The sequence below is a fragment of the Candida margitis genome (assembly GCF_024628925.1).
Source record: "Candida margitis strain CBS 14175 chromosome Unknown scaffold1, whole genome shotgun sequence".
Taxonomy (NCBI): domain Eukaryota; kingdom Fungi; phylum Ascomycota; class Pichiomycetes; order Serinales; family Debaryomycetaceae; genus Lodderomyces; species Lodderomyces margitis.
Genome location: NW_026261901.1, coordinates 1 through 13,042, shown reverse-complemented (window position 1 = coordinate 13,042; position 13,042 = coordinate 1). Strand labels below are relative to the sequence as shown.

The 13,042-nt window shown below is 42.0% G+C and overlaps 8 protein-coding genes across 8 annotated transcripts; 3 read left to right on the top strand and 5 right to left on the bottom strand. All coding sequences in view use genetic code 12, as the record gives it.

Moving 5' to 3' along the window:
• Positions 1 to 39: 39 nt before the first annotated feature.
• Positions 40 to 1,536, bottom strand: CANMA_004641 (TFIIH/NER complex subunit; the record flags this gene model as incomplete). Its single annotated transcript, XM_051816938.1, has 1 exon — positions 40 to 1,536. The coding sequence occupies one exon, from the start codon at positions 1,534 to 1,536 to the stop codon at positions 40 to 42; it is 1,497 nt and encodes a 498-aa protein (XP_051669408.1).
• A 60-nt stretch (positions 1,537 to 1,596) lies between these two features.
• CANMA_004640 (tRNA(adenine34) deaminase) lies at positions 1,597 to 2,409 on the bottom strand (the record flags this gene model as incomplete). Its single annotated transcript, XM_051816937.1, has 1 exon — positions 1,597 to 2,409. The coding sequence occupies one exon, from the start codon at positions 2,407 to 2,409 to the stop codon at positions 1,597 to 1,599; it is 813 nt and encodes a 270-aa protein (XP_051669407.1).
• Positions 2,410 to 2,506: 97 nt separating this feature from the next.
• PPE1 (carboxylesterase-mitochondrial 37S ribosomal protein YmS2) lies at positions 2,507 to 3,571 on the top strand (the record flags this gene model as incomplete). Its single annotated transcript, XM_051816936.1, has 1 exon — positions 2,507 to 3,571. The coding sequence occupies one exon, from the start codon at positions 2,507 to 2,509 to the stop codon at positions 3,569 to 3,571; it is 1,065 nt and encodes a 354-aa protein (XP_051669406.1).
• Positions 3,572 to 3,608: 37 nt separating this feature from the next.
• CANMA_004638 (glutamine-dependent NAD(+) synthetase) lies at positions 3,609 to 5,747 on the bottom strand (the record flags this gene model as incomplete). The annotated part of the gene is made up of 2 exons (XM_051816935.1): positions 3,609 to 4,204; positions 4,283 to 5,747. 2 exons carry the CDS (start codon positions 5,745 to 5,747, stop codon positions 3,609 to 3,611), a joined length of 2,061 nt encoding a protein of 686 aa, XP_051669405.1.
• A 418-nt stretch (positions 5,748 to 6,165) lies between these two features.
• CANMA_004637 (uncharacterized protein) lies at positions 6,166 to 7,350 on the top strand (the record flags this gene model as incomplete). The annotated part of the gene is made up of 1 exon (XM_051816934.1): positions 6,166 to 7,350. One exon carries the CDS (start codon positions 6,166 to 6,168, stop codon positions 7,348 to 7,350), a length of 1,185 nt encoding a protein of 394 aa, XP_051669404.1.
• A 142-nt stretch (positions 7,351 to 7,492) lies between these two features.
• On the top strand, positions 7,493 to 9,823 carry SMP2 (phosphatidate phosphatase; the record flags this gene model as incomplete). The annotated part of the gene is made up of 1 exon (XM_051816933.1): positions 7,493 to 9,823. One exon carries the CDS (start codon positions 7,493 to 7,495, stop codon positions 9,821 to 9,823), a length of 2,331 nt encoding a protein of 776 aa, XP_051669403.1.
• Position 9,824: 1 nt separating this feature from the next.
• Positions 9,825 to 11,351, bottom strand: CANMA_004635 (uncharacterized protein; the record flags this gene model as incomplete). Its single annotated transcript, XM_051816932.1, has 1 exon — positions 9,825 to 11,351. One exon carries the CDS (start codon positions 11,349 to 11,351, stop codon positions 9,825 to 9,827), a length of 1,527 nt encoding a protein of 508 aa, XP_051669402.1.
• A 336-nt stretch (positions 11,352 to 11,687) lies between these two features.
• CANMA_004634 (uncharacterized protein) lies at positions 11,688 to 12,974 on the bottom strand (the record flags this gene model as incomplete). The annotated part of the gene is made up of 2 exons (XM_051816931.1): positions 11,688 to 12,236; positions 12,933 to 12,974. The coding sequence occupies 2 exons, from the start codon at positions 12,972 to 12,974 to the stop codon at positions 11,688 to 11,690; spliced, it is 591 nt and encodes a 196-aa protein (XP_051669401.1).
• Positions 12,975 to 13,042: the final 68 nt, after the last annotated feature.

The following is a 13,042-nucleotide window of genomic DNA, read 5'->3' as shown; positions in this document are numbered from 1 at the left end:
ATATTCACTTCTATGTACTTTTTAAATATAAATAAATGTTTAGTGTGCGTTTTCACAACCGGGACAATTGTGCAAGACTTCGTGAACAAAGGCATCACAGTTTATGCAAAAGTCGTTGTGACAGTTTGTACATCGATATCTTGAGCTTGTGATGGATTCAATGGTTCCAGTTTCTTCGTTAGGCTTGGCTCCCGAAGGGAATTTTAATTGGCATCCATAGCAGTATTCGCTGTCATAGGTGGAGGATACCGGCACTTCTTTATAAGGGGCAAGTGGCACCAAGTGATGATAGGATCTCGCCAAATGAGTAGACAAAATGAGCATGAGTCCACACACGGGACATATAGTAGGCAAATTGCACACTTTGCTTTTGCATTGTGGACACTGATAACCAATGGTAGACGATGTGGCTGAACCCGAATTCACTTCAACAACATCTCTTGAATCGTCTGAGCCCCGAGTTGGATAAGATGCATTGAGTTGGGGAAACTCCACTGTATAGTCCGGGTTTCCTATAGTGGAAGTTGCACCAGCTTGCACTTTGGAAGGAAACCCCATCTTGATCAAAGGCACACCTGTAGTATCAGTCTTTGTTTCCTCATTTTCTGGCAACGGCAAGGGGGTGACAGAATCCATAAGCAACTCCTTGAAATGCGTCTCATTCATGATTACACCATAATGCTTTGAGGATGAGTTTCTTGGTTCGTGGTTAGTCTTGTTGACCAATTCTTGACAGATGGCAACCTGAGCCGAGAGCCCAATCACACTGACCTTGATATTATCTTTGACCAAACTGTCAATTGTCTTGTGAATATCACCCGGGTCACTAGTAAATAAAGACCCAAACACTAACAAAATCTCTTTTGAATTTTTTGAGTTATTGGAAGCAGAACCAAAGTTGAATCTTAACAATGACCGAGCCATTTCCAAACAGTTTTGCAATGATGGGTCTCCTTTGGGTTCGTACTTGTTATGTTGTCTCGCTTTCAACTGCCTAAGCCTGTCTATATGGTATTGTGGCAGCCCACTTACTTCGCTTATTAAATTTGCCACACCGTTTCTCATTAAAATTATTCCCAACTGAGATATAGGATTTTGGTCAAAAAACTCCACCACAAACTCCAGCAAATAGTTTAGTGTCAATGATAGTCGAGTTGGGCGTAGATCCTTTTCCGCCATCGCTAGAGTTCCGTCAACAATGATAACTAAGGTCCTGATTATTCCCCTCTGAAATGGAGTGCTGGGGTTCTTCATGATCTTTTTCTTCCTATTCTCGATAATCGTTTGAACCATCGCTTCGAATGATCCGCTGCCCAATTCGTCATCCTTAACTATATCCCATGACCTCTGGTACTCGTCCTCCCAGGCGTACCCGTTAGCTCTTTTTAAGTCGCTCACTTCACCTGTATGTCGCGACCGTGTTCTTGTCGATACCCCTCCACGTGGGACTGATCCAGACACAGCAGAGGATAACTTTGATGAGGGTGACCGCGAACCGGTTGGGGTCGATAGAAACTCCTCATCTGAATCATCCATGATTTTGTTTGCTTTGAGATGTAATGTGGATCTTTCTACTTTATTTTTTTTTTTTTCGCATTAAATCATCTTACGCTTCTTATGAAGATACTTATCTACGGGTTGCTCATAATTCACACAGCCTTCAGCATTGACTTCATAGAATAGCGAGGCGAATGAGTCGACTTGGTTAGAGTCAATTGGTCCTAGCTCATCTTCCAAGTAGGGCACACGTTTTAACTCATCAAGATTGACATACTCTTGAATGAAGTAGCCTTGTCCTACGAGTGGTGTTATTTCCAAATCACCACCAAAGATTGGTAATCTGTCATTTCCATAAAAGTCAATAAATTCCACTTCAGATAGATTGAATGAGTTGAGGGGATACTCTTTGTCCTCTATGTTCTTGTTCTTTTTCACTTTCGGCACAGGCGCTGATTCATTCTCCTGAATGTAAAAATTTCGAAGCAACTGGATCGCTTCTGTTCTGCAGATTCCACCTATACTGGGGTAAGCTTTTTCAGGTAATCCGGTGTCATTATGAATCGATAATATAGTACCGTTGCCTCCAAAACGGTCGTTACCACATCCGTAGAAGACTCTTCCTATGCCCAACTGACGGAGATATGACGCACACATTATGCATGGTTCTACCGTGACGTACAATGTGAGCTCACTATAGTCTATGTTCTCCCCATTGAACCTTTCTAGGGCGATAAACTCGGCGTGTTTAGTTCCATTGAGGGAGATGTTTGTGTAGTTGTACCCTATACTTAGGATGTTGCTACCTCTTGTTACTATGCAAGATACGGGAGTCTCATTATTAAGCAATGCCTTGTACCCTACAAACAAGGCCGTGGCCATAAAATGGAAATGCCGCGTTAGGTCGCTCATTGGTGATGGTAACCTGTGCTGGCGTTTATCGATCTTTTTTTTTTTTTTTTTGTTCTTTTTGTTCTTTTGTTTCCGTTTTATCTTCCTACCAAAAAGGATGTCAGACTTGCACAAGGCATTTTTACAAAGAGTCAAGAAAAAGGAAGCAGAGTTGGGTCTACTGGTGTTGGAAGAGGACCCGGTAAGTGAAGATTCCAAAAGTGCCGAGGAAGAAGATACTAGTCAAACTGATCAAACTATTGTGAGAGAATATGAACTGTTCAAGTCCGAGTACTTTATCACTGAAGAGTATGCTAATGGACTGTTATCATTCAAGACGTACTTTATGGCTTCTAAAAAGCCCGGTCCAGTATTGATATGTGGCCATGGAGCTGGATCTTCATCCATGTCATTTGCTGAGTTGTGCCGCAATATTACGGATGAGACTATTAGCGTCTTTTTGTATGACATGAGAGGCCATGGCGGCTCACACGGAGAACTCGACTTTGCATTAGATACACTAGTTGCAGATTTTGACTTTATATTGTGCGAGTTTATTTCTAGACACCATCCTTCTGCGGTGTTTTTGCTAGGGCATTCGTTGGGAGGGGCAATCTTTGCGAAATACGTGAATACCCACCCACAAGGTATTGTCAAAGGCTTGATACTTTTGGATATTGTGGAGGAAACGGCTGTAAGCTCACTAAATGTCATGCCCTTTTTCCTTGAAAAGTTGCCGTCGTCATTCCCCAGTATATCAAAGGCGATTGATTGGCATTTGAATTTCCTACTTTTCAACGAAAAGTCAGCTAGGTTGAGCTTGCCGGACATATTCAATTTAGACACAATGACATGGAAAACGGATTTGAAGCAGACTCAACCCTACTGGAACACGTGGTTCGTTGGTCTATCCAAGAATTTTCTCAACTTTCCCAAGGCCAAACTTCTCATACTAGCTGCCCATGAGACCTTGGATAAGGAGCTCATTATAGGACAGATGCAAGGCAAATACGAGTTAGTTGTGTTTAACAATAGCCAGAAAAGCGGACATTTTGTTCACGAGGATTTACCAAAACATGTTGCTCTTCGTGTCCAGGAGTTTATATGCAAGGTGGCTGCTCCTGAAAGGTACATGAGAGAACATCTCGGAGTTACACCCAAATGGGGAGGTAAGGTTACGTAAAATTGTACATTAATCTACGGTACATAAAAAGGGTTTATCAATCTACGCTAACGTTGTTGCGTCTGATTTCTTCGCGTCTCTCATTGATTTGTTCCACAACTTCATCAATCTTTTTACTTGCGTAGGGAAATCTTGGGTTAATTAGGAAAGGCCTCAAATCAAACCTATTGTCATCAGGAGAGTACTGCTCGGCATGATATGCAGGTGTCATGGTCGTCATTTTGTGCCTGTTGACTGCATAAAAGAACCAAAATCTCTTTACCTTCTCTGCCACCTGCTCAGCCGTTAAATTATATGGTGGTTGAGACCATTCATGGTACAACTTGACAAACATTGCTAATGGGCCGCACTTGTCCACTTTTCTCAACGTACCAAAACGTGACAACTCGTCATAAGTCATTCCCATGTCTACTTCATCGCTCTGGACATAGTCTTTTGTGATGGGCTCGAGTTCAGCAGTTGGCGTAGCAGTTATAAAGTCGTGTAATATAGGCAACTCAAATTCCTTTTCTGCCCAAGCAATAAACCTTTTCAAATCCGTTTTGGAAATTCCTCCGATGGGGTTGACATCGGCAGACGAGCAGTCGTACTTGGTCAAGTACCCACGAAGACACTCATCGACATTAGCACTGCCTAAGACCAATAATCCGGGAACTGAAAGTCCCCTAGTCCAGGGTATCAACTGTGCAAATAAGTAACTCAAAACCATACGCAACCTCGCTTGTATGTTTTGCAAAGCCAAGTTTTCTGTTTGCGACCCTCCAAATATCTTAAACATTGGTTTCTTGCCTGTGGCAACCTCAAACAAGGAAACAACAGCGGCGACAAGATTGTCCATATTCAAGTCTACATGGTAGGATCCTATTTTTTCGGCCAAGACTTTTGCTCTAGTTCTGGTCTCTGTGGATGAGTTTTCGGTTCCCATAAACGACGTGCAAAATATTTTCTTTGCCACCTCTTGTGGGGTTTTGGGAGTAAAGCTGGAATCGCGAGTGAGACTTCTAACATCAGCTAAGACTTGCTCATCTTTAGATGCCACAACCAATCTGCACATCAGGTGGACAATCACTGCAGTCGCGCAAGAATCAATACCCCCACTCAAGGGAAGGAAATAGCCACCACACTTTGACCTCCTCAAATAGTCCCAAAGCCAGCAAGCGGGTCCATAAGCAATTTCCTCCTCGGGAGAGTGGTATTTTATTTTTTGTGGACCAGTGGGTGACACATTTGGGTCGTATACATTTTCGCTGGGGGAAAGCTCGAGGTCCGCATAAATGGCCTTGTAGGGTTTCTCCTGGCCCACTGCTTGCATACCTGCTGACTTTTGGTTTCTGTATGACCGGACATCATCAAGATCTATAGTCGCACTGACGACCTCGACATCGTTTAACGAAAATTGGGAGGCTTGGGCTAGCAACTGGCCATTTACCACAATACAGGCACATCCGTCGTAATACAACCTATCTCCATCACACCCCCTTTGATTTGCATACAAGTAGACACCACCACACTTTTTCGTTGCGTTGGTGATTAAATGCAATCTTGTATCCAATTTTCTCAACTCATGATGCGATCCACTAGAATTTGTAAATATCTCGACACCATCCAAGCTCATGGCAATGTGCGGCGAGTCCGGCGTGAAAAGTTCTTCACAGGTCTCGCACCCGAGCTTAGTGTCCATGGTTTCAATCACACAATCACCAAACGTCACCTTTGATTGGCCAGTCACCTTCATGATGTTGCGGGGAAGGTAGTGATCCTCGTAGTATTTTGGTCTATTCCAAGGGGTAAAGTATCTCATCTCCCTGTAGTTACCATTGTTTGCGAGGAATACCTTTGGTCTGATCAATAGTATTTTGCCATTGTAGGAGATGATACGGCAATTGTACTTTATAGACTTGTGGATAACGGGGATCCCAATGTCTAGTAAGATCCCATATGTCTCTGGATTTGAAATAATCTCAGCGTATACCTCCCAGCTATGCTCATATAAGTCGTTCTCGTCAAAGTGATCTAAACAACCATAACCGCAAATTTCCAATTCCGGCCCAACTCTGAGTTTTGCTCCTTGCTTTTTAGCCTCAACTATACTGGCAACTATCCTGTCTCTGTTTCCTTCAAAGTCCAAAGCCCATTGGTTTAGGTTGCATGTGGCAAGCGTGACGTAATGTCCCATTGTTGGTGTTGAATGGAAGGATTATATGGGTTATTTTTTTTTTCTCGTTAAACGTTGAAATGGATGTAAGAGAGCGAGGTTGTATGTGCAATGCGATATAGAGCTATGACTCTCACTGCAGAGTGGCTATGGGATATTTTAGAATGGATACGGATGGATCCATCGGCCCCTTCGGCTCCTCTACATGTAAACACCTTTATCTCCATTAAGAGCCAACTATTCTCGGTGTTACACGCAATAACCCACCTTCCGACGGAACGTTTTTTAGATCGGGAGTACCCTTCTTCTATATGCAGGAATTTTAGCTTTTCTTATCAGTATGATCCCCCTCCCCCCTCCTTCATACCAAAATATAAATACCCAACCCAACCGCTATAACGAATCCATTTCCCCTAGATTTACTTATCACCACATCAAAATGCATAAAGACTCACTTGTTGTTGAACCCTTAGTTAATACTCCCTTTGGCTGCACCGTCAAACTCCCCAAATACTGCCAAAACGATCCTTCCAGTTTGAATGACGAGGACTTTCGGACGTTGAACGAAGCAGTTCAAACGCATTTGGTGGTGGTGGTTCCCAACCAGGCAGAGCTTGCACCAAAATCACAATACTTGCTAACTAAAAGATTTGATCCGTCCATTCCTGAGCCAAAGGAAGAGAATGGTGCTGGTTACGGTCACGGTAAGGAATTTAGACATGATAAGTCGGTATTGAAGAAGGATGGGTGTTCAGTAAAGTCACAACCTCAAGTGCAGATCCTTGGACAAGGAAAATTTGAGGCGGATGAACAGGGAAATGAAAATGGGGAGGCTATCAATTTGACCCACCCCTCTCACACTAGTTTCCACCACACCCCATTGACTGAGCAGCAAATAAGAGAGGAAAAGAGGACAAGGTTTTACAGGTGGCACATTGATAGTGCTTTGTATGGGTTGTCACCTCCAATGGTTACAACCTTGCTCGGTATAAAGGTTCCGCCTTCGACCCAATACCAAACTATAAAATATGAAGACGATGGCAGTGAGTTGAAATTGACCCAGGGAGCAACTTGCTTCATCAGTGGCGCACAAGCATTCCAAGGCTTGAGCGAAGAGGACAAGCAGTTTGCCTTGAATACTACTGTGGAGTATGCGCCACATCCGTACATTTTCATTTCGCCTGCAAGGGCTACATCCGACGGGTTGACAATGGTTTCCGAAGGTAAAGAAATGGAATTTAACGACTTGCCGGAATGGGAAAGCCTGAAGGTGAAGAGATTACCTATGGTGTGGACAAACCCCACTACCAAGGAGCACCATTTGCAGGTGCACGGATGCTGCTTGTACAAGTTACACACAAATGTCAATGGAAAAGTGAAGACTTTGAATTTGGAGGATTCGAGAGAAAAGGTTCACCAAATGATGAGGCCAGCTATAGCTCCAGAAAAGGTGTTGGCTCACTCTTGGAAGCAAGGTGATTTGGTGTTGTTTTTCAACCGTGGTGTGTGGCATTCAGTCACCGGTGAATTTAAGGGCTTGGGAAGTGATGGCAAAGATGAAAGAAGATTGATGCACCAGTGTAATATTGCCAGTGGATTAGATCCAGTAAATGTAAGTGCCTAAGTGTATAGTGTCTAATTGTTTTAAATTATCTTGTGAAAACTCCTCATTTTAAGTTTGCGCCAGGAAATTTTCCGCTCCGCATTTTTTTTTTTGACTAAATTCCCTTCCTCTGAAGTATCTCTATTCATACACCAACCAAAGCATGCAGTACGTGGGAAAAGTGGGTGGCTACGTGTACAATCAATGGAACTCTTTAAACCCAGCCACATTGTCTGGGGCTATTGATGTCATTGTAATCGAACACCCCGATGGTACCCGTTACACGTCACCTTGGCACGTTCGTTTTGGATTACTTCAGATTATCAAGCCATCACAAAAGAAGATTGATTTGTACGTGAATGACGTAAAAACAAATTTGCCTATGAAGTTGGGTGAAGGTGGCGAGGCTCATTTTGTCTTTGAAGTGAACGACGCCGACCATGAATTGTCAAATAGCGTGTTGACATCACCGGTGATTTCGCCCGTTTCGTCACCATTAAGCACGCCAGTAAACAGTGACAACGAGCCTGACGAGCTTGATTTGGAAGAAAAGACGAAATTGAGCGACATCCCTAGTCCAAAGAGCCCATCCCAGCTGACTAGGTTAGCTATTGAAAATGTGAAAAAGATTACCGAGAAATTGAACATCCCCACCAAGATAGATATGAACGGTGATATTCTAATTGACATGGATGGCTATAAGCCAAACTCGCAAAAGAATATCGATAATTCGGACGAATTATTTAAAAAGATTCTTTTGGAGGAGATTGAAGGAGACTTGGGGGAAAATTCGGTGAAGGCGTGGAATCAGATAATTTCCAAGGATGAAAACGGTAATATAAGAATTTCCAACGTTTCGGAAGATGGTGCCGAGACCGAAGAGGATATCAAGCTTCCTCCATCGAGTGCCACTACGTCATCAATTACTACTTTTGGATCTTCTACTTCTGGACAAAGTGACAAGGTATACTTTAAGACTTTGAGGTTAACATCAGAACAGTTGCAGATGATGAATTTGAACTATGGGGTAAATACCCTAAAGTTTAAGTCGAGAGAGAGCTCGTCACAAGTGACGGCAAACTTGTTCTTGTGGAAATCAACCACACCCATTGTTATTTCCGACATTGATGGTACCATTACCAAATCGGATGCGTTGGGACATGTTTTGAACTTGATTGGGAGAGACTGGACGCACCCGGGGGTTGCTAGTTTATTCCAGGAAATAAATCAGAATGGTTATAATATCCTTTATTTAACAGCTAGATCAGTCGGACAGGCAGATTCAACGAGACAGTATTTAACTGGGGTCAATCAAGACGGTGTAAAGTTACCTAGTGGGCCGGTAATTTTGAGCCCTGATAGAACATTTGCTGCCTTGCGACGAGAGGTTGTGTTGAAAAAGCCGGAGGTGTTTAAAATGGCATGTCTATCGGATATCATGCATCTATTTTTCGAAGGAGAGGGGACTGTATTGGACGAAGACGACGACCAAACACCGTTCTATGCGGGATTTGGAAATAGAATCACTGATGCTATTAGTTACCGATCGGTACACATTCCAAGCCATCGTATCTTTACCATCAACCCAGATGGAGAGGTTCATATGGAGTTGTTGGAGTTGGCTGGTTACAAATCTTCATACTTGCATATTGGAGAATTGGTTGATCAATTCTTTCCTCCCATCAGGGTTGTTGGTTCCATCTCGACAAACTGGAATAATGCGCAATGGTCAGAATATGTAAATAACCACGAAGCTAACGATGCTTCAGATGCAAGATCCATCACGTCAATGCGTCTGCCTACGCCAGGATCGCCAAAGTCGCCAAAGTCGCCAAAGTCGCCAGGATCACCTCGTAATTACCTTGAAGATTACAAGACGGATGAAAAGTTTAATGATGTCAATTACTGGAAAAGCAGTTTGAATCTTGACGAATTGAGCGATAGCGACATTGAGAAAGATGCTTTGGATTTGAGAAAGAGCGGAAGTCCCAAATTGAGTAAGAATGAAAAGTTGCTGCATCGTGACCACGAAAAAGAGGAGCACACTGATAATCCCGAACTTTTGCAAAAAGGAGAGAGGCCAAGATCGCCAACTTTGGAGCGGCCACTTTCTGCGTCGTCTTTTACATCACCTCTTAAGAACTTTATGAGCTTTAGGAAAAAGAAGGATGATGAGGAGAGCTATAAGGATGGTGAAAAGGTTGATGAAAATGATTTTACTGACGACGACGAGGAGGATGATGATTATACGGATGACGATTATGACGATGACGATTATGATGAAGATTATGAGGAAGAGGATGATGAGGATGATGAGGATGATGAGGATGATGAGGATGATGAGGATGTCGAAGATGTCGAGGATGTCGAGGATGATGATGCCGGATCCTCTCTCAAAGATGTTCCTGTACCAGAGGCTATTAGGGATGAAATAATTGACAGAGGATCTACCGAGTTTATCAAGGCCAGTGATTTGGAGAAATTGCGCATTTAAATTAGCTTGTTAAGAAACTGACATTTCTATAAAAATCCAACATTGGATTCTCTCCGTCTTTTGTCGTTGTAGCCTCGACATCCGCCCATTCTTCCAAGAACCCCCTATGGGTGTTTATTTTGGAACTTTTACCAGTTACCCTTTGATACATGTCATTGGCTATTTCAAAGTCAGTCGCAAACATTATATCAAAATAGCCCTGTTGCACCATGTAAGTTCGCACATCCACCATTTCCTTCTTTAACATCGTCTGCACCACAGGAGCATTGAAGCCTCTGATGGTGTTGGGCAAGTAGTGAAAGTCAGAGCTAATCAATGAGTGGTTAGGAAATTTGTGCTTTAATATTTGAAAGAACTGGAGAAGCCTCGTGGGGATGTATTCGGGGGTGGATAAATCATCATTAAATGGGAAAATCATTTGCTTCCCTTTGAGCTTTGTTGGTGACTCTAGCAATGGATGGACTGACTTATAGAAACTTTTAATGCTTTCTAGTTTTCCCTTCAATGTCGATTGGTACTTTAATACGGAAAAGTTGCCATGCTCTCTGAGTTGCAAATACGCATTGGTGTAAGGGCTTAACTCACGTGTGAAAAATTGGTAAAAGTCGCCTTTCTTGTCAATCAAGACCTTACCTTCCATTGGCTCTCCCGTAGTCATGTCGTACGCAATCATATCGTGAGCAAAATTATCAAACACTTCCAACGCAATGAAAAAGCAAGGCTCTTCGACAGCTTTAGTCCAATCGAAAATGGACACGTTATGTATGTCCAATATATCTGCATTCAAACCCTCCTCCTTTAATTTCTTGCTGTACGCTGCTTTTTGCTTTTTTGCAAGCTGGCGTGATATCTCAATTATTTTGTACTGGGTCTTGGCGTATATTTGAGGTTCATGTCTCTTGATATAGTTGAGGATATTGCACATTAACGTTCCGTTACCACCTCCCATCTCGTATATTATCAAGTCTTCGTATGGATAGTTGCCATTGAGCTTGTAGTTGAATAAAATGTAACGCGCCAAACTCTCCCCATAGTAAGGGTTAAACAACTCGGTTGGCGTGTGCCATAGTTGAAGTGGCTTACTTTCATCTTTGTCGTATTTGGAGTACGACTCACCCCATGCATCCATAAACCCATCGATGTCTTTTACGTCTGGGTAATTGAAGGGCTTGTCTGGATGGTAAATTTCGGCCTCTTTGGCAAAGTAACCGTAATGTTTGTTGTACAACAGGTCCTCAATAAAGTCGGCAGTACTCATCAGCACTCCTTTTGGTCTCGTGTTCCTATCGAGTAGCTGTTTTGACGTCACCTTGGGATATGAGTTGTAAATTTCTTCATTTGATTTGTCAAATGGGAAATTGACTGCCTTTTGATATATTAGCTGGATCGGGTTGAGCGTTTGTTTCGTGGAAGGAACTTTGAAGTTGTATGTCTTTGGTGAGATCGAGTATTCATAATGGCTTGGTGGAGGTGGTTCAAGGGCATTTTTCAACCTGCCTTTGAACAAGTGTCTTCGTAGGGTTAACATTGGATCTTGTGTGTTTGAGATGGAAAATTTTATTTTAGAGCGAGAAGATTGAAATATGGGAAAAAGCGTTACACAGTTTTACACCTACATAACTATCTCTGCTTGATATTCATTCTCAAGGACCTTCAAAAATCTTCAAGTTTGGAGGAAGCTTAGTGTTTTCTTCCATCAACTTATTGTTATTTGTTAAATCCAACACTTCTATTCGAAGAGGTTCATTTTGATCATTTGTGGACAAATCCACCTCTCTTAATGAATTGCGAGGTAAGTGAAGATACTTCAAGGTAGATGGGAACTTTGGTTTACCTATGGATATCAATTTACACGGCTCGATAATCAATGACTGTAAGTTCTTTGGAAATTGTATCTCGCCAATGAAGTCAAGCGACGGGTTGTAGAAGCGCAGCAGTTCGATTGAATCAGGTAACCCTCACCACGAATTGAAAGGTATAATAACTTTTGAAACTTTGAAAAGTCCAACATGCCTTGAAACCACTTCAATTTCCGTCCCCGTATTGTTAACTTCTTCAAGTCCAGTGGTAGGTTTGAGATAAATGATGAAATATTCTCGTAATTCTCGTTGGAGATGTCTCCAAGGTGGTTTTCCTCCAACGATTGTGGAACATCCCACGATTTTAAAACCAGCGCATTGTCGATTAAATTGATAGTGAGTTTCTTCAAATTAGGAAATTTCAGAAGCTCTAATGAATCATCAGCAGAATCTAGGTCCAAACTAGTCACCATATGCAATGATTCAATGTCGGATAATAACTGCTTAGCGTTCCTTCCTAAACCTAAAGCCTTTAATCCATCTTTAAGTGATTCAGCAAACGATTTTGTAACCTCTTCTTCTTCGGTGTAGAGAATGAGGTGTATTCTCAAACCCTTCTCCTTTAAATTCTGATTCGGTTGCTTGAAAGTACTTCAAGCTTGGTGGAAGTTCGTTCAAGTCTATCTGTGTACTTGGGCGAAAATCTTCTGAAATTATTTGCAAGTATTCAAGTTATCGCGTCTGTTTACGCGTTTGTTCGTAGAGAAAACATATATGACGACGAAGTAAGAAATAGCTTTTCTCCGCTCTCAAGACAAATTAGGAAATATATCTTTCCGCTTTTCTTTAAGAGACAAAATAAGACAATATTTCACAGAGATGAGTAAGTTTTGGTCAGTGGGGGAGGTAGGGGAAGATGTCGCAGAAAGTAGTGGCAGCATTAGACGGTGATATTGGTTAATGCTGAGATAATGTATTCAATAGTTATTACGATTTCTAAATTATTTGCAAAAATATGAATGCAAAATATGAATAAAGAGAGAGATAGAAAGATAAACAGAACAGCAGAGAAACAGACTTGGAAGGTGTAATAGTATAGGCAGAGGACAACAGTAGTAACAAGAACAGGAGTTTAAATGGTTGTGTGGATTTGGAGAGGTAGTTGAAGGAGTTAGTAACTGATTCAGAGCCAATTTCAGTGTCGAATTCAGTGTCAATTCTAATGTCGTTTAATTTTTACTCTGATTTTGGGACAATATGATTTCTGTTTTAGCTTCGGTCTTAGGAGCGGTACTCAAATCGGAATTAACAAAAGGCGTAAATTCGGTGGTAGGAAGTGGCGGAAATAACATCGGATTTAGTAGTATTTATTTGAAGACTTCGTCTGGTTTAGAGAGTGTAGTGAGGTTCGGATGCAAGA